Raw genomic sequence first — 19516 nt, forward strand, 5'->3', positions numbered from 1 at the left:
ATATATCCATCTATCGTTAAGTCCAATAGTTTAAACTTTGTAATTTATAAAAGAAATAGAAAATAGAAGATTCAGTCGAAATTATGATTCAACTATTTCTACTTTGAAATATTTTTTTTTAAGTCAGTTTGTATAGTTTTGGACTACTTTAATATTACAAGAATCTTCTTCAACATTTAATGTTTCTCGTTGAATATCATCATTAAATCAGTTGCAGATAACACTTTTCATCGTTTACAAAGCAACGGATTTGAAGTTTTAAACTAACAGATATATATACAGGAATATTTTCAGATTAAGGTCGAACAAAGCCGACAGAACCGACCATATATATATGAAGAAGTCTCAAAAACGTAAAAGACGCGCAAAATAAAGTTAGAAGAAAAAAACCTAAGGGAATAGAATGTTTTTAGTTAGAAGAAGAAAAAATACAATTAGTAAACATGACTAACGTAAAAAATGATGTTGACATAAAGCAAAGCTACAGAGAAAGCATTAAAATATCATTTTTTTTTTGTCGAATGACTGACTTAAGTATATTCATCCAACAAAGATTTTTCCTCTAAAGCGCGTTTTTGCTTCTCTGGCTCCTCCATTTATATACGAGTCATCCATCATCTCTGTCTTTGCTCTAAAGCTTTTCTGTCAAAACAATTTCAATTCCCCACGTCTGTTTTTTTTCTTTCTCTCTAAAAATCTCTTAAACCAAAAAAAAAAAAAAAACACAACAATAAAAACCAAACCTTTGCTTAAGCTTAGCTTCATTAGATAGCAGCTACTCATTAAGACAGAGAGAGAGAGAGAAGGAGATAGACTTTACAGGTAAATTATATTCTCCTCTCTTTAATTTATTTATTATAATCTCTAAATTTGGGTTTTTTTTTTTTTGTCTATTCTTGAGCAAACCTCTCTGTCTCTCTTTGCTTTTTGACACCTTTGTCTTTGCTGTTTCTGTTTTTCCTATCTCTGTATTTTTTTAAATATCTTTTAGTTCTTTAGAGGGTTTCGAGTTCTTTGGGTTTCCCAAATCTCTCCAACAACAAGCTCGTCGACCCTTTTTCGTATCTTCCTTCTCATTTTCTGCCTAATTTCTTTAATTGATTCGATCCGTCTTTTTGGGTTATGTATCCTATGGATTCTGATTATAATCGTCGTGGTCTGGTGGTAAGCCATTGAATATATCCTCAAAGCTTTGGTCTTTTTTTCGAATCTATCTCTTAAAGTTTTCAAATTCTGGCGTTTAAACGTTATTGGGTTTTTGTAAAGGTCTTAGCTTTAGGGTGAATCTCAAATTTTGGAATCTGTTCTTGTTGATTTGAGGAAACTTAACTTTGGCTCTGTATTGATTGGTTGATATATATATTTTTTTGTTGTTATTGGTGACATAAAATTAGAAATCTTTGTGAGAGTTGAATTGATTGACTCATTCGAGTTGTAATGATGATGATATTATTGCAGGCGAACGATCGCTCACCAGCCCACTTTGTTAGGCTGGATAAACCAAGAGCCGTAGACGATCTCTATATAGGCAAGAGAGAAAAGATGCGTAGGTGGTTGTGCTGTGCTTGCCACGTTGAAGAACCTTACCATTCTCCTGAAAATGAACACCTCAGAATCCCTAAGCACAATCATGATTATGGTACTGCTCTTTGCTCTTAAAATGGTTTGTTGTAATCATTTCTTGCTAGTAGCAGATATTATTGTATGCAATTTCAAATTATTCCTTGGGATATTCAAATTTTGGTTTTGTTATATTGAAGGGAATCACAACAGAAAAACACCGGCTGCTGTGAAGCCTGATGCTTTGAAGGAGCCTCCATCTATTGATGTGCCTGCATTGTCATTGGATGAGCTGAAAGAAAAGACTGATAACTTTGGATCAAAGGCATTGATTGGTGAAGGATCATACGGAAGAGCCTACTATGCAACCTTGAAAGATGGCAAGGCTGTGGCGGTGAAGAAGCTTGATAATTCAGCAGAACCTGAATCAAACGTTGAGTTCTTGACTCAGGTCTCCAGGGTTTCGAAGCTGAAGCACGATAACTTTGTTGAGCTCTTCGGCTATTGTGTTGAAGGGAACTTCCGCATTCTTGCGTATGAGTTTGCCACAATGGGATCTTTACACGACATCTTACATGGGAGAAAAGGAGTCCAAGGAGCACAACCAGGTCCAACACTTGATTGGATACAACGGGTCAGAATCGCAGTTGATGCAGCTAGAGGACTTGAGTATTTACATGAGAAAGTTCAACCTGCTGTAATACACAGAGATATTCGATCTAGCAATGTGCTTCTCTTTGAAGACTTTAAAGCCAAGATCGCTGATTTTAATCTATCGAATCAATCTCCTGATATGGCTGCTCGTCTTCATTCTACCAGAGTTTTGGGAACCTTCGGTTACCATGCACCAGAGTAATGAATGCTTCTAAAACAACAATTGATCACACTATTTTCTATAGGAAGTGAAAGATTGTAACGTTACATTTTTGCTGTTGCAGGTATGCGATGACTGGTCAACTGACACAGAAGAGTGATGTTTATAGTTTTGGTGTAGTGCTTTTGGAGCTCTTGACCGGTAGAAAACCCGTTGATCATACAATGCCTCGTGGTCAACAAAGTCTTGTCACTTGGGTATGTCCTATCACCTTTTTTCTCTAATAGACTCTGAGGATAATCTTATTTTCGAATTTACTGATTGTTCTTGGCATTTGCCATGTAACTTCAGGCTACTCCGAGGCTCAGCGAAGACAAAGTGAAGCAATGTGTTGATCCAAAACTGAAAGGAGAGTATCCTCCTAAAGCTGTTGCAAAGGTAAAAGCTTCATCTTTTTGACAGTTTAATCTCTAATCTGTGAAACCACTTTCAAAGCTAACCATGAAATATTGTTATCTCCTTATTCTTGCGCTGCAGCTCGCGGCAGTAGCAGCGTTGTGTGTGCAATATGAATCAGAGTTTAGGCCGAACATGAGCATTGTGGTAAAAGCTCTTCAGCCATTGTTGAGGTCATCAACGACAGCAGCTGCTCCAGTCCAGGAAACTTGATTGGTCTGTGTTTCAATTGTTGTCATACCATATAAATGTGTTCTTCAAGAGAGTCTTTTCTACAGTTGGGATGTATATGTTTTATTAAGGTGAGGAGTAGTGTGATTTGGTGTCTTTTCAAATGTTTGGTGGAGTCTGTCTATTCATACAAAATTATTCTATACTGTATCTGGTTTGTTTGTTTTGGGGTTTTTTTTCCTTTGTATTCAATATAATTTCTTTTCATACTAATTTATAAAGTTTTCAGACACAGTTTTGAAAGGAATATTCATCACACAGATCTTGCAATGTTAGTTATTGATACAACAAATTTAAGAAATCTTGGCAGGTTCAACTAAACCAACCTCACAGGCTGAAAACTATGCTTCTATATAAGACGTTAAAGGAACCCAGTTGTGAGAGTAATTGTATAACAAGAAAAACAAGAGCAAAAAAGTGACCTGATATTTTGCAAAAACCAAAGAATACAATATTATATATCGAAAATACATATATCACTTACCAAGTTTGTTCACTCTATCGTTTAAAACAATATAGCTTCAGACTTGAGAGAGGTTTCTTCAACGAACTTTAAACCGACTCTTGAGAGAAGTAAGAGTTGGTTTCGCGAAGTTTGCTACACTGTATCCTCTGCTGCTAGTATGCGACTGGTAAACCCCCAATTTCTAGAATATTCTCCACCATAAGAATTCTTCAGAACAAAAATCCTGCAGGAACAAGTGCGAAAGCAGATGATTCTCCATTTTAATAACATTCAGGTAGTAACTACTGGAGTAATTCGTATTTTCTGAAACCTAGGTTCCTTCTAGAGTGCAAAAGTACATGATTCTCCATATTTGTATCTTCTGAAACCTAGGTAGGTTGCTTTGGTACGAATGTATCTAGATGATCATCTTTGGGAGCTTGAAAGGTCATATAATGAAGTTTGGAGTAAACTGTTACCTACTTTTAAGAAACTTTTCATCTGGGAAGAAGCGGGGTTCTGTCGTCTGATTCACCGCGGTGACTAGCCTGAACAGATACAGAGATAAAAAGACAATAATATACATTGATATCGACTAAAGTTGGGAAAAATGCAAGAACTGGTTTTACAAATATATTTTTCACCTCTTCATTTGCCCCTGCGGCCATGTTGATGAATGAGTCATTAGCCCTGAAGGAGATAACAGAGAAGGAAAGAAGTTACAAAGTGTAAAATACTGCTCATGTATCTGTTACAAAACATTTTGCTTAAGAAAATTGTCTAAAGAAGAACTGGTAAACACAGTTAACAATAAAGAAGTATGTATAGTGACACAAACCTGTGAGTATCCTTTGCATTGCTTAGTTCTAGGTTCCCGTTCTGTTGTTGCTCGTCTTTCACTTTAGCCAGTGGTGAAAAGAACTATGCATATTTGAGACAAAATATAAATTAGACAGAAAAAAATTTCTCGAGTTGAATTTATTCACTAAGGAAACTGTTCATATGGGTTTACCTGGTGCATTGAAATGAAAACGATTGAAATTCCAAGAAGAAAGTTCATGGTTATAACATGCCCAAAGAGCGCTGCAGATGCTATGCCCGTAAATATTGTGGCAACTGTCGATGAATATTTCTTCAAGATTGTATCTGAAAGCATCAAAGATGAAGAGAGGTAAATATCCACCATAACAATCTTGCTGTAAGAAACATACCATTGAATTCTTGAGTATATATAACAAACAATCTCCAGCTATGTTAGAAAGGCATCTAGACTCAAGCAAACTAGTTCATAGATTAAATGAATCAAACAAAGCTTAGTCAGTATAACCTGCATATTTGAAGAAAAAGGAGGATAAAATCCCTTGTGCTGCATTGTTCAGTATCAAAAACATGGTAGCCCTAGAATGTCCTTGTAGGATGTCAAAGCTGCCAGGACCTGTCAAGATCATGATAAATTTCTCAGCAATGCATCCTAAGTTTTAAATACCTTACATGTTTTTCAAAAGCTCTTATGGTGTCATATAATTTTCTTCCATGCCATTTTTAAAATGTACATACCTTTATATATAACAGTTCCTAGTATTCCAAGAAAGTTGAATATGGCACCATAACCATAGAGAAATAAATTCTGCAACAGAAAAAAAAAACGTTCAATGAGACGACATATACAAAAGGTCAAAAGAAGAAGACAACACAGACGTAGAAGACCATGATTCTAGAATTTGACATGACCAAGAATATGAGTTATATACCCTAAGATGAGGAACATTAGTTATAACAGAGCTAAGTAGACCAGAGAACAGAACAAAGAGTTCAACAACCCAAGGCTCTTTGATTCAAAAGAGCATCTGGTTTATTTAGACAACTGAAAAGTGGATAATTCCATTCCATTAACAACACACAACATATCATTTCCCTGATGCAAGATGACAAAGGTGCATCAGAACTATCTAACCTGAAGGTAAATACTTGTGTCATACTGACTCTTTAGAGCATACTCATTGAAGACAGATGCCATTGACGGGACAGTAACCTGCATGTAAATTTGCAAATTAGCCTCAAGGATGAATTACAGCTTTTTCGTAATGCATCAATGGGGAAGTACAAGAAGTCAGATTATGTGAAATGGAATCACTACAATGCCTTAACATTGAACAAAAAGAAGTATATGAAAAACATACTTACAAAGATGACAGTACAGACGTATGCACCCGTAGCAAGAGGAATTCCAATGGCTGTAGCACCTTCAGGAAGAGAACGTAGTTGATTGACACTAATCCCTATCAGCAACAGAGCAAGTGCCTCCCACTATAACAAAAATTAAGGATAACACCTTTAGCAATACAAATATGGAAACATACAAAATCCAATCAAGAATAAGATGTAACTATGAAAGGAAAGTTACACAAAAACTTCCACGATAATATTGTCTGTACTGAAAATCGGTCATACATATAATCTATAAATAAACATAACTACCTGTATGATAGAAAACCGCCGCTTCATTATCATCTTTAATAGAACAGCAATGACCAGAACCTTTAGGTTGCTAAGCATCTTCACAGTAGCAGGATTGAAATATAGCTGGCAAAGTAGAAACTTTCATTAACGTGAGAAATTAAAATACAGGAAAAATGAAAAGACAAATAGTACTAGTACAAGCCGAAAAGGACAGTAAACAAATCTACTGCAAACTATGACGTAAACAGCTGGCCGACTCATATAATCTATTACCAAAAGGAACCATGAAAGGTAACGCAATGACCACCAGATCTAAAGGAAGAAGAAGATATGGCGGAAAAGAGAGGTGTACAAACTTATCTTTCAAAATGGTAATTCCATTATCTGGTTAGGGTGCACTTAAGCAGTGTCTGACGTGGAAAGATAGAGTACATAGAAAACATGATATGCTCTTGCTATAAAGCCAAAACTTTTGACTATAGACCTCACTACATTTCAATACCTTAATCAGATTAAGGATGCCAAATTAAAAAGAACAAGTGGCTATACCTGCATTGTGAACTTCAGATAGTTATTAATTGCATACAATAGGGCTGGAACGGCAAGAAGCACATTATTTCGAGCTGCCTGCAAAAAAGTCTCATGTCAATGCAAAATAGCTCTAAGAAAAAAAAAATGATATCTATCTACTGGTCTGTAAAATCCACATTTCACACAATTGTGCATTGACATTCCAACATGTACCTCTTCATATCACCAATTACTAAATACCAACATGTAACTCATTGAATCACCAAATTACTAAAGTCTAGAAAACCTAATGACTGTAGTAAAAAGAAGGTGATACGTAGATGAGACATGTTTGTATGACATATGACAAGCCATCATGTTTGCTTGACATGTTTGTATGACATATGACAAGCCATCATGTAATGAAAGATCACATTGCGAGCTTCAGATTTGAGAATATGCCAAACCAAAAAATCTAGTACAGCAGCTTTGCAAAACATTACACTCCCTTAAATTGACAAAGAAGAGATACCTGGACAAATGTAGAAATGGATAGAAGAGGCTTCTCTCCAACTTTTTGGTTTCTGGCCTACAATTTGAACACAAAGACGTAAATATTAAAGATCGTCCACGGTGCTTAGAAAAAAGAAGCAAGAGACTCAAGCAATAGATAATAATTCGAAAATCAAGAAAGTGTCTTTATGCACAGAACTAATTGGGACTATATCACATTCACGTTACTAGTTAATCAACACTATGAACTTCTACTTTCTAGTACTTTAATTTCACCGTCTATTGCTGAAGAAACATCTAGCCACTAGTCCTAAATTCTTTACTATAACCTAAATGTCCCAAATAAAGAATCGGAATTAAAAGTTAGTTCAGAAACATACCTGGAGTAAAAGCATGACAATCGCAAAAATAACTTTAGCGATCTCTGTCAAGAAGTTGACGCTAATAGGACTGAAGTTGAACTTCCCATCCACCTTAGACATGTACACCAAGACAGGCTGAAAAAAGGAAAAGAATGTAACTTTTAAGTGATTTACACAAAAAAATGATGAGCTGAGAGGAAAAAGAACAACGCTGATATGAATATGGTTGTTCCACTAGGATTCAATAGTCATATGATGAAAAAAAAAATGTTAAAAAGCAGGTGGTCCATGATGAAAGCTATGAAATGCAGCTCTCGTATTTGTAACTAAAGAGCTAAAAAAAAAAAAAAGAACCGAGATGATTTACCTGTAGACCAACAAGCATGCAATCACCTACAACCAAAAGGACATTGAGGACACGTTGTTTTGAGGAAACCCTAATCTTGTGATCATCATAAGCCCTGGAAATGGTTTTACTACCGGGAGGGAGCAATTTTGAATGACATACACTGCACTCAGCTATACCGTTCTTCATTTGTCTTTCTCAATTTGACAATCTCTAGACTGAGTCAAGCCTGATAAACAACAACAACAACTCGTGAGTAGAGCGTTCCAAACTAATTAAATGGCAAGAAGATATCAACTTTAAGAAGCAAAAAGGCAATCATCAAACAGAGAGAGATAAGAACTTCTTAAAACAGAGAGATTCAATAGCATCATCCAAATCTAAAACCCACAATCAGATCTCAATAGCTGAGTAAAATCACAATTCAATAAAAAGAACAATGAGCGAAAAATAGATCTCAAATAAAATTAAAAAAAAAAAAAAAAACCCAAACATGGGTAGTGCATCTAAACTAAAGCCGCCATTAGAAGACTTGTCGGTTAATTGCAAAAATTATGAAAGCAGATCGATCCAACTAACCTCAATTTAAGATACCTAAAGGATCAGCTTAACAAAACATACCCTCCAGCCACGGAACACAGATCTCAGGAAGTCGAGCTCCAGAGCAATAAAAATCCAAATCAGTAATCCCTAGCTCTGAATTGTAGAAATTAGAAGAAAGATCTACTGATGAGAGTCCTCAGCTTGGTTAAGAGAAGAAAAAAAAGATGCCAAGGGGGAATATGCAGAGGAGATTGAATCAGTGGGTCGTCTCGTCTCGATCGTTGTTGTTATCTTCTAACACACGACCTCTTTCTCTCTCTCTTTCTCTCTTTTTTTTTGCTTTGATTTCACAACAACGTTTTCTTAATTAATTGAAGATTTTTAAACAGATTAGCCTTAACACCATTTATTAATTTTACACTTGGTTTGTGGGGAAAGAAATAGAAGTATTACAGTTACTACTACTGTATTAGTCTAGAAATTATTTAAGAATGACCCTAATTTTCTTTTATCTTTTTAATTTTTTTTTTACACCCAAGAATGAGAATTAATTATTTAACACGTTTTTCTTGTGTGTAAAAAACACATTTTTCTTGTGTGTAAAAAAACTAAAAGCCAAAATTGAATTGGTAATTTTAATGCCTTAGTTTGGCTGATTTTTAATGATTACAAAGTTCTTGATTCTCTCTGTTTTCAAGATCCAGTTTTTGAGTTGACTTTTATTTGACTTTTGCTTAATGCCTTAATTGCTGAGAAATGTATGTCATTGCAAAACCTGAGAAATGTTATCTGGATGAAGCTTAGCTGCCGCAGAGCCTGAGGAAGCAAACAAATTTGCGGGGTTATTCGCAACTAAATCTTTTGCTTAATGCCTTAATTGCTGTAACAAAATTATGTTTTATTTACGTCTACTAGTTTTCATGTAACTACTTCAGCACGTATGAAAAAAGGAGACGTCGGAGAGCTAACCGTTAAGGTCTTCTTTGTTTGGGTACACTCAAGGGACTAAACTGTACTTTTTTTTTTTTTTACTGTTACCATTTTGTCGAAACAGTTGGTTCTGATGGAAAGTCTCAAACTCAAAAAAAGAGAGATTGAAGCATTGCAAGATGGAGCTCTGACCACACAAATTCTTCTTCTTCTTTTAACTTTGTTTCTGTAGACTGTAGCTCTTATCTATGTACGTGTACCTGTTTATCTCATAATGTTGTTTCCCAGAGATAGATAAATTATGAGTGGTGTTTGTTTGTGTTGATGAAATTTCTTAGAATCTATAACAATCTATGCCAATTAAGTTAAGTTATTGACTATTTGCGTTGACCCGTTCTCTCTGTAAAATTCCAAACTTGGGGAGAAGCTGTAACATTTAATCATAGACGGACTAGATTGGTTGTTGTTCTCAATGATGTGATTTATATACTACACCCAAATCTGACAGATGACACTCTCGGTTTGGTTTGTTTTGTTGGTAAGGACTGAAGCTTATGCTAGTGAGACTAGCTAGACCTTGCGTCCTCCAGCTGTTGGACCAAACAAATGCTTCAGTCCATTTAAGGAGTTACAATACCTGTAATTTTATTGTCTTCAACCAGATGGGTAACCAAAAGAGAGTAATGAGTATCAGCAAATGCAGTTCAGGGTTGTACTAACACAAAGATTCAATCGTCGCAGAACCATTAACTCTTTCTTCACAAGCAACTCCTCTGTTTAGTAACTATTATCACAAGCACTGCCTCCATATAGCCACCACATTGGACAATGCCATTGGGGATGTTTAAGCATCTAAAAATTAAGCTTATCTGACGACTTACAAAGTAAGTTATATAACCAATATATTAGCTTAGATTATAAAACTCCAAACATTAACGATTTATAAACGACAACGTCCTAAATTCAATATATACAACAAGAAAAGGCACTACACTCATCACCTTTTCAATAAGACGAATGATTATTTATCACCTTTGGATATGATTCACAGAGAAGCTTTCTCAACAAGAAAAGACTCGAATAATAAACCGGAACAAACCGGAATACGAACCAGCTTATATATATATATATCTCCAAGAGATCCAAGGCGCAGATATTTTAAGTCTGTTATAACAACAGACTGACTAAAAACCTTTCTAACTGCTATCGTCTTCTCCCTTTTGCCCCGGCGGATCCATTTCTTCGTACCAATTCACTCCGAGCTTGCGCCGGCGGAAGGTGGACCCAGAGAGAAAGCTGCGATTGAGGCGGAGGTCGGCGTAGTTGCCCCGGCGGAAGGGTTTCAGAGAGAAAAGGTTCTTTGACAACTACGACAGGTTCGATCGAAGCTCAGAGATCGATTTTTTTTGGTTTGTCATTTTTTTCTTTCTGTATCGCTTAAAACCGTGGGATGATGGTTCAGACTTGAGAGATCGATTCGATTATTTGGTTCGAAATTGGTCTTTCTTGGATCTGTATCGTTTAAAACCCTGCGATGGTTTAGAGATCGATTTATTTGGTTTGTAATTGGGGTTTCTTGGATCTGTATCGCTTGGTTCAGAGATCGATTTAATTGGTTTATAATTTGTGTTTTATTGGATCTGTATCGCTTAAAACCGTGCAATGGTTGAGAGATCGATTTATTTGGTTTGTGTTTCGTATTTCTGGTTCATAGATCGATTTATATTTGGTTTGTCATTTGTTGATTCTTCTTCTATTCGATTTCATAGTTGCATGCACATTGGTTGGTCATCTTTTCTTGGTTTTGCCATATTTTCAAGATTCTATGACAAACCATCTTAGATTTACGACTGCAGACTGAGTTTTTCACTTTCCCTGCAAATTGTCATCCCTCTTGCAACTTTTTTTCTATGTTAGCAGAGATGGACTGGGTGAAAAAGAAGATCAAAAAGCTTAAAGAAACAGTCAAAAAGAAGAAAAATCCAGTAGCAGCAGCTTTGGAAAAAACTAAGACTAAAATTGAGGGTACAATATCGAGACATAATATCAGGCTGACAGAAATCGAAAACAAAATAGCAGCCCATCAGGAGAAAGCTCTTGCCGCCGCTAAACGCAAGAATAAGACAATTGCGCTACTTGCTTTAAGGCTCAAAGCTAGGTTTACAGTTCAACAAGATGAATTGGTAAAACAGATTGATAACCTTAACGCGCAGCTCATAAACATTCAGAATGCTATTATGGCACTTGACACAGTTACAGCATTAACGGAGGGGATAAAAACTATGGAATATGCTTTAAAAACACTGTAAGTTGTGTCTATATAAGAATAAGATATCTCTATCTAAAAACATATCTAATTTCATATCTTTCTTACAGTCAAAGTGTCCATGAGCTGATGGATATTCTAGGCACTTTACAAGGCTTCACGAGCAGAGACAATTCCATCCCCGCTGGAAAAGACAATTCCAACCCCGCCGGAAAATTTCTTACAAGAAGAAGAAGTAATATCTTAATTTGCTTTCATTGGAGAGAGAGAGAGAGGGAGAGAGAGACTTACTATCTTATGTAGCAGGAAAAGCGTGGTTCAGGAGCAAATTCAGGAGGAAAAAAATCAGTTCCCAAGGTTTCCACGGCTTCTGGAGCAAATGCGACAAAAGAACTACTTAACAAGGCTTCACGAGCAGAGACAATTCCATCCCCTTGGCTGCAAAATTACTTACAAGAAGAAGTATATTTTTAATCTCTCCATTCATTGCCAAGAGAGAGAGAAAGAGAGAGAGGTAGACTTATTACCTATGTGACAGGAAAAGCGTGGTTCAGGAGCAAACAAACCAGGTTACAAGGCTACACGAGCAGAGACAACTTCTTTTTAGAAGAAGAAGAAGTAAGGTTCTTAATTCTTCCTTTCATTGCCAAGAGAGAGGGAGAGACTTACTCATATTTGACAGGAAAAGCATGGTTCAAGAGCAACGGCTTCTGGAGCAAAAGAACCAGTTTAGAAGGCATCCCCTTGGCAGTAAAATTTCTAAGACAATGCAGGATGATCTGACAGGAGTTTAGAAAGCTATTACGGCATGTAGCTTACATGACTCTATTATGGAAAGCTTACACCTATAACTTTCCTTTGTGTTGCTTTCAAAGTAAAATGCACATACCTTTTTATTTGGCAGGCAGTTGCTAGTGTTCCAAGAAATATCACACCATAAACACAGAGGAAAAAATGTTCATGCGTTCTGCAACAGAATACAGGATCAAAAAAGTTTAGATACATGATATGACCGCATGACATGCAGTGCCATAAAGCCAAAACCTCTGACAATAGACCTCACAACATGTCAACAACTGAATTAGACTTAAGGATACCAAAACGAAACATAACAAGTGGATGTCCCTGGTTTACGAACTTGAACAGTTTAAATTCAGCAGAAAATAACTCTGTGACATCCACATCTAATGAGCGGCACAAAAGGGTAGCTGAGATGCGTTTCTGTGGCATATGCTAAGCTATCAGGCAATGAAAAGTAAAAAAAGCTAGCTACATATATGAGAGTAGACCATAGCACAAATCTAGCATCGAAGCTTTGAGATAGATTAGTCTCGCTTTAATTGAAAAATGCTGAAATATACATGGATGACTTTTGTGGTTTCTGTCAACATTTTGACACTAATAGAACTGCAGTTGAAAATCCCATAATCAATCACCAAAAGAAAAGAATACAGATACCTAATGAACGAAGGTAATTGTATGTAGCTGAGATGTGTGTTCCATGACATATGCTAGGCTATCAGATAATGGAAAGCTAAAGAAACTAGCTTCAGATTTGGAGTATACATTAATTAGATCACAATTCTAGTACAGAAGATGAGCCATAGACTAGACTCTCCTTAATTGACAATGAATCCTTACTTTTAAAGGGTTTTGCTTTTGCTTACAGTTACCGGTAAGTGTCGTCGAGCTTGTCGGGAAATGAGTTTGAGAAAAAACCAGACCTCAGGATGACTCGAATCGAAGCTTCTTCTCTTCTCTGATCTTCTTATCTCTATTTCTTCTGTTGTTCTGAAGGTAGATCCAATCAACAGTATTAAGAACGGGTTTAGATCTATATTAGATATATTATTAGCAACTGTCTTAAAAAAAGATATGAACAAACCTCCATCGATCGATGTATTCAGACTACGCGAATTGGTGATTTTAGAAACCAAAAATCATTCAAGTGATTGCCAAACTATTGACGGGAGAAACAATTGACTTAGGGATTGAACTGACGCGGGGGGGATTATGCAGTTTTACCAAACTATTGACGGGATAACCGGATCTAGCCAAGATCGTGTCAAAGGCCAGGCAGCTTGATACTTATTGGGCCAGGCAGGCCCGAAACCCATTCAATATGGATTTGGAAAAGCCATCCTCTTTTAGGCTTTTTAGGCTTTGATTGATTTGGTAACATTGAGTTATGGACTAAATCATAGATTATTCAAAAAAAATTACCAATCAACAACAAAACTAAAAAATTTAAAGTTGAATTTGAGTTATAATTGTTATGGTTGACTTACAATTTTGAGTTATATCCTCTGTCAAATTGTCAACTCAAAACATTATTCAACATCATGAAAATTTTCATGAGTTAAGATGTAGTAAGTTGAGTAATCTATTTTTTTAATCAAAAAAAAAAAAGAAAACTCAGTTATCTAATACAAAAATTTATTATTTTTGTTTTTATTTAATTCATATATCAATAAAAATAAATTTTACTGTTTTTCTTTTATTTAAAAACCTTTTTAATTAGTTCTTTTATATTTTCCAAATTATTATTTTTTATTATCATTTGAAATGAAAATAGGCATAGACCTAAATATGATAAGATTGTAAATATTATGGCATGCATGTAGTTAATTTTTTAATTTGCAATGTAACAAAGAAGTTTAGTTAACTTTGTGTATTATAAAATTATTTATTTATTTATTTTAATTTTATAATTTTGTGAAATATATTCACTAATATTTTTAATAATTATAATCAAATAATACATACTGCAACATCTACCACAAAAATGTCACCAGTCAATAATTTTGATAAGATTAGTAAATCATATTTTTACAACGATCCATTAAATCAAACTGCTATTTTTACCATATAATTTTTACCGCAAATTACATCGAATTATTATATTCTCTGAAACTCAACTTGAATAAATCATGTTCCCAATCAGAGCTTAAATAAGCAAAACATGTGCAGTTCAGCTGCAGTTTATTAGATTAATATAGTTAAAAAATAAGCAAAACATGTGCAAAATATAAACAAAACATAGTAAAATATTTTTACGTAAAATAGACTCTCAAATATTATACCATCTCTTTTTATTTTTATATTAACATTTTTTTAGTTCATTAAAAAGAAATTTTCGTATAAATTTTAAATACAAGTTCTCAAGTTTCATATGGTTTTTCATTTTTATTTTAAACATTTAATACATTATATAATACTATATTAATATAAATAAAAAATTAAGAAAAATAAAATAAAAACATTAATAAAAAACAAAATATCATGGATTTTTTAAAATAAAAATTCCAAACACATTTTCAAGCTAAATATATAATCTAACTAAAAATATATATGGCCATAATTTTTTTGATTAATTTGTGGCCTTGGGAAAATGTCATTTTCAATACATATGAAGCATGACATTGGGCTGAACCAAAAGCCGCATGGTCCAAATTTTTTATGGTAATCAACACTATTTTTGGTATTTTTGTCGTGGGTTTGTTTTGCTACTTCCCAAAGCCAACGTCCCTCCAAATCTCGATCAGTAACATGACGTTTCCACTTATGTATTCCCCCAAGAAGACGCGAAAAGAGAAGAGTTTAATTTTGATAGCCTTGTTATGGTGTTTCTTTTTTTATGGATATATTTATTCATAATATCTTTGTGGAGCCGTGGTTTTGCAACAATTGGAGTTTTGGAACTCTTGCACTCTGATATGTGCTTTGGGGTGGGTTTGTTGGATCATTTGCTACATTAATTCGCTCATGATAGTCATGCCATAATTGAAATATATGGGTGATGGACTTTACATAAGTGAGATCCTTGGAATGTTGACTAGCTAGAAATGGAATTTGGAGGCTGTTTGTAGCGCTTCACTTGAAGAGTGAAGATTAGAAGTTCTCTTAGTAGTATAAAGTAGGAGTCTCTAGTATTCCTCTCTAATCGATTAAGATTTAATAAAAGTATTATTCAGTCAAAAAATTTTCTTCCTTTGTTTGTTCACAAATATATATATATATATACAGCCTCCATAGCCACATCAGACAATGCGTTTGGGGATGTTTAAGCATCTAAAAAAAATGTTTTTTTAAGATTATATGACAAACGACTTATAAAACTATATAACCAGTTGATTTTATATCAATATACAATTCTACTATATTAATTAAAAAGTACAAATACGAATTAATCTTATAAAGTGTAAAAAATTACATTGTCATGTCATTAGTAATAAAAAGAAAATATTTAATTTTTGTAATAATGGTAAAAATATAGTTTAACTATTAGAATAATATTTTATTTTACATAATTAGTAGTTTTAAAAAGAAAATTATTTTTTCTCTCTAATTAATTATGAACGGAAATTACTAACTAATTTTAAAAAATTATAAAGCAAGTAGAATTTAAAAAACTAAGATTTTATATCTAACTACACAATACGATTGTTTTTTTTTTTTTGTCAACCATTGGGCCACAACTGGCCGGCTCATTAGCCAAATATCTACATTCGTAGGGAGCGGGACTCGATCTTGGGTGTGATGGTGTCTTGTGCATTAAGGATTTACCATTGGCCACTGCAATAAAGACAATACGATTGTTTTCATAACTATATTTGAAAGATTTTTAGTTATGATTCTCCTTATCAAATTTCTTTTATTTTATTTTTTTTTGAATAATCATATAATGCATATGATTAAAAATATGTAGATTTTTCTGCATGTGTTGTGATTTTAATTTTTTTTTTTGACGAAGATAAAAAGTTTAATGCGTGTGAAGAAAAAATGTGTGATTTAATATTTCACATCGGTGGGTTGGTAAAACAAAAAAAAAATAGCTGATAAATTAATAAATTTTATTTGCTCATTATTATAATATTATAATTACTAGTTTAAAATATTTCATAGAATAATGATGCAAATTCAACAAACAAACAATATAAAACTGTAATACACACATCAAACAAATAAATACTAAAATATTTTAAATGATTAGTATTCAAAAAGATATATGTAAATTTACAAAACAATTGCAATATTAAAAATAAATATTGTATGTCTCAAACAAAATAAGTTTTTAAACAAAATATAACAATTTTTTAACTATAATATAATATTTTATAAAAAACGTTCCTAGTAGATAATTAAACTCCAAACACTAACCATTACCCTAAAATTCGATATATATTATAAGAAAAGGCACTACCCTCTCGTATATATATTAAAAGATTCAATTCAATCTCCTTTGTTAATTTAATTTGTCCGATCTGCAGATAGTGCGTGCGTGCCTTTTAGCTAACTTGCGTCTGGTTTGTTCCCTCGGCTCGATCTCAGATCACACACAGCTCGATTATTTCAGAAATTAGTAGACGGTAATCTAATTAGAGTAAGAAATACACAAAAAAACTACTACCAATTTTACATGGTTTTTATGTAGTTTTAAAACGAAAACCTTTCTTCATTAAAACAGATTTTCTAACCTAATTTATCCCTTTTTATTTTAGATTAAACCATTATTTCTTATGTTTTTTTAGATTAGGAATCTCAAGTTTATTATGTATATATCTTTGCGTTGATGCCCTAATTGTGGTCTGCTGATCTACCGATTTTGGTTATAAAGTTTTGAATTTTGTCATGATATTAGAACTTTCTTTTTGGATTTTGGTCTCTTCGTCGCTGGCGGAATAATGATCGTGCCTTGGCTAGCCGGGAACCCGACGAATGAGTTGTATGAGCTCCAAAAACAAATCGACAACCTAAACAAGGTATCATATATGTTTTGGGCTGTTTTTGACCGTAGTTTTATTGACTACCCTTCGTTTGTGTACTCCCTGATCTGTTTTTTACCGTAGTTTTATATTTTCAATGTACAATATCTAATTATAACAATTTGGTTTTATTGTTATCTCTTTCTTTCTCTCGTTGTATCTTTTATCAAATTCACCTCAAGGCCCTCGAGAATCTTAAACAATGGGAGAAAGTTTACCTGGAGAGGGTTGCCAAATGTCTTGAACAAGCAGAAAATCATCGCCGGAGAAATTCCGAACGCCGTACGACCAAATCTTTTGCTTTTTATAACCACATTGATTGATTTTATAAGTACAAGATATATATATGTGTTTGTGTTGCGTGCAGTTGCCATACACTGTTTGAATCTCAAGGTGAAACAAGAGGGTGGAGCTCAATATTGTCGGAATTTACAGCTGACTGTACAAGACAAAGTGAGATTACTTAATGTTTTCCACTAAAACATTTTTTTTAATACTTTTAAGCCACAGATTGGATAATAATCTATATAATATCACGTATCCTTTTTTGCTTGACAGTTGATTTTGATATCACGTCTCAAAAACGAAGCGGTTGAAGAGTTGCATGCTAAAGATCACACAGCCAAGAAGACTACCCACGTATTTATTTATTTTTGTTTGCTCCTTTTAATATTAGCCTATTTTGTATCTATCTAGCTCATGCATGTATATTAGATTGGTCTCTAATTACACAGATAATTTACAAATTTCAGTTTTGGATTTACCCACCAATATGCTTAACTTTTGTTCTTCTCTGTTCATCTATATAGATTGAGAATATTAATGTCATGTGTTTTGTTTATTTGTTGAGACAAGAACTTTTTTTTTTTTTTCACTCGAACTCTCATAGAAGCGTTACGGCACGTAAAAATAAGAACTGACTATCGAAATACGGATTGCTTGTTTTGGATTATAAAGGGAAAAACTTAGTCTTCGAATTGAAACGACGTTTTATCTTTCATCAAACTTTATTTTATGAAATTTCATTTTAATTAGATTAAAAATATTATAACTGGATCCAGCCAAGATCAAATCACGGCCACATGCTACAAATGATCGGCCCGAAACACCTTTTGAGTTTTGTTATTAATTAGTACTCCGATATAGCCGGATTCGAAAAAGCCATCCATCCCGTTTATTAGGGTTCAATTCAACCCCTTTGTTGTCCAATATTCCTCTTTGTACGTCTCCGACATAGCTGATATAATGATCGTGTGCCTTTAGCTTCCATCTGGTTTGTGCCTCTCTCGACCTCGGATTGGGATCGATCACAGCTTATTTAATTCCACCTTAAAGTAAGTTGACAAAACGCAAAGTATCCCCGTCCCGTTTATTGTATAAAATTTCCCTATATTTAGACGTAATCGTATGTTGATACTTTAGATTAGGTATCCAAGTATATTCAAATTCAAGTATCCAAGTATATTCATGTGTATAGTTGCATCGAGACCTGATTTTTTTTTTTTTTTTTTTGGCTCGATCGGGTCACCAATTTTTAAGTAAAGTTTATATTTTAATTTGTTACCAGATTTTATTGTTTGGCTTTTTGGCAGAGGAAATCGGAGTGTGGTTTCTCTGTCGCCTGTATGACGATCGTGACTTGGCTATCCGGTAAACCCAACAAAAATATTTATGAGCTCCAACAAAGCAATAGTCTTGGTAAACAAGGTATCACATGGTTTTAGCTTACTTTTTTGGACTTCATTGAGAACCCTTTGTTAACTTGTAGGTATAATTAGGGCATACACTTTTTAATTAGTCTTCAAACCAACAGTGTCATCCTGATCAGTGGCGGAGCTAGGGAATTACTCTTATAGGGGTCAATTTTTTTTTTAATGAACAAAATCTATTTATACTATCTTGATCTTTTCCTCACCTGTTTTTATTTTAGTGTCGAATTGATTTTTTTCCCACTAGCTATGAATTTAATATAATTTGGTTTTATTAACGTTCTCTCTCTCTCTTTTTCCTCGACCTCAAGCGTCTTGAGTTTCTTAAACAATGGGAGAAATATTGCCTGGAGAGGGCTCGCATAAATCTTGAGAAAGCAAAAGAACATAGCCGGCAAAATAACAAAGATGGTACGACGGTACAAATTAATTTTTTCCTTTTTTAATTATGACCACATATTTGAATCCATTTAGAACATGCTGTGTTTTGCGTGCATTGTCTTGCAGATGCTATACACTATTTGAAACTGAACAAGCTACACGAGCGAACAGCTCAAACATCTCGGAATTATCAGCTTATTGCACATGAAAAAGTGAGATATTCTC

General features: G+C 34.1%; 3 protein-coding genes and 1 long non-coding RNA gene across 24 annotated transcripts; 2 read left to right on the forward strand and 2 right to left on the reverse strand.

Annotated features, from left to right (window-relative positions):
- Positions 1-523: 523 nt before the first annotated feature.
- On the forward strand, positions 524-3274 carry LOC104749415 (protein CYTOSOLIC ABA RECEPTOR KINASE 5). 2 transcript variants are annotated; one of them, XM_010471043.3, is made up of 6 exons: positions 524-822; positions 1459-1639; positions 1761-2412; positions 2499-2631; positions 2726-2812; positions 2912-3274. In XM_010471043.3, the coding sequence occupies exons 2-6, from the start codon at positions 1543-1545 to the stop codon at positions 3041-3043; spliced, it is 1101 nt and encodes a 366-aa protein (XP_010469345.1). In that variant the 5' UTR covers positions 524-822; positions 1459-1542; the 3' UTR covers positions 3044-3274. The 2 variants fall into 2 exon arrangements, with proteins under 2 accessions (XP_010469345.1, XP_010469344.1); XM_010471042.3 differs by having other exon boundaries at positions 782-1164.
- A 119-nt stretch (positions 3275-3393) lies between these two features.
- Positions 3394-8700, reverse strand: LOC104749416 (CMP-sialic acid transporter 3). 8 transcript variants are annotated; one of them, XR_015584239.1, is made up of 15 exons: positions 8319-8619; positions 7719-7926; positions 7370-7486; positions 7009-7065; positions 6516-6593; positions 5985-6089; positions 5687-5813; positions 5461-5538; positions 5064-5133; positions 4834-4941; positions 4519-4652; positions 4345-4427; positions 4151-4196; positions 3990-4054; positions 3394-3750 (listed from the first exon to the last, which is right to left on the reverse strand). XR_015584239.1 is itself a non-coding variant. In XM_010471044.3 (15 exons), the coding sequence occupies exons 2-14, from the start codon at positions 7884-7886 to the stop codon at positions 4004-4006; spliced, it is 1218 nt and encodes a 405-aa protein (XP_010469346.2). In that variant the 5' UTR covers positions 7887-7926; positions 8277-8700; the 3' UTR covers positions 3394-3750; positions 3990-4003. The 8 variants fall into 8 exon arrangements, 4 of the variants coding, with proteins under 4 accessions (XP_010469346.2, XP_010469347.2, XP_087347179.1 ...); XR_015584241.1 differs by having other exon boundaries at positions 3986-4054; XR_015584238.1 differs by having other exon boundaries at positions 8277-8609.
- Positions 8701-11350: 2650 nt separating this feature from the next.
- Positions 11351-13492, reverse strand: LOC104749417 (uncharacterized). 13 transcript variants are annotated; one of them, XR_761369.3, is made up of 7 exons: positions 13322-13492; positions 13104-13227; positions 12326-12403; positions 12106-12215; positions 11964-12014; positions 11728-11874; positions 11351-11655 (listed from the first exon to the last, which is right to left on the reverse strand). It is a non-coding gene; the product is annotated as an uncharacterized LOC104749417 (long non-coding RNA). The 13 variants fall into 13 exon arrangements; XR_015584244.1 differs by having other exon boundaries at positions 12106-12146; positions 13322-13473; XR_761370.3 differs by having other exon boundaries at positions 11728-11885; positions 13322-13473.
- A 3628-nt stretch (positions 13493-17120) lies between these two features.
- Positions 17121-19499, forward strand: LOC147925039 (uncharacterized). The gene is made up of 7 exons (XM_087490780.1): positions 17121-17198; positions 17384-17483; positions 17569-17654; positions 17760-17856; positions 18629-18636; positions 18769-18851; positions 19418-19499. Exons 1-7 carry the CDS (start codon positions 17121-17123, stop codon positions 19497-19499), a joined length of 534 nt encoding a protein of 177 aa, XP_087346906.1.
- The last annotated feature ends 17 nt before the right edge of the window (positions 19500-19516 follow it).

This window comes from Camelina sativa, chromosome 16 (assembly GCF_030686135.1).
Source record: "Camelina sativa cultivar CO46 ecotype springtype chromosome 16, ASM3068613v1".
Lineage (NCBI taxonomy): Eukaryota > Viridiplantae > Streptophyta > Magnoliopsida > Brassicales > Brassicaceae > Camelina > Camelina sativa.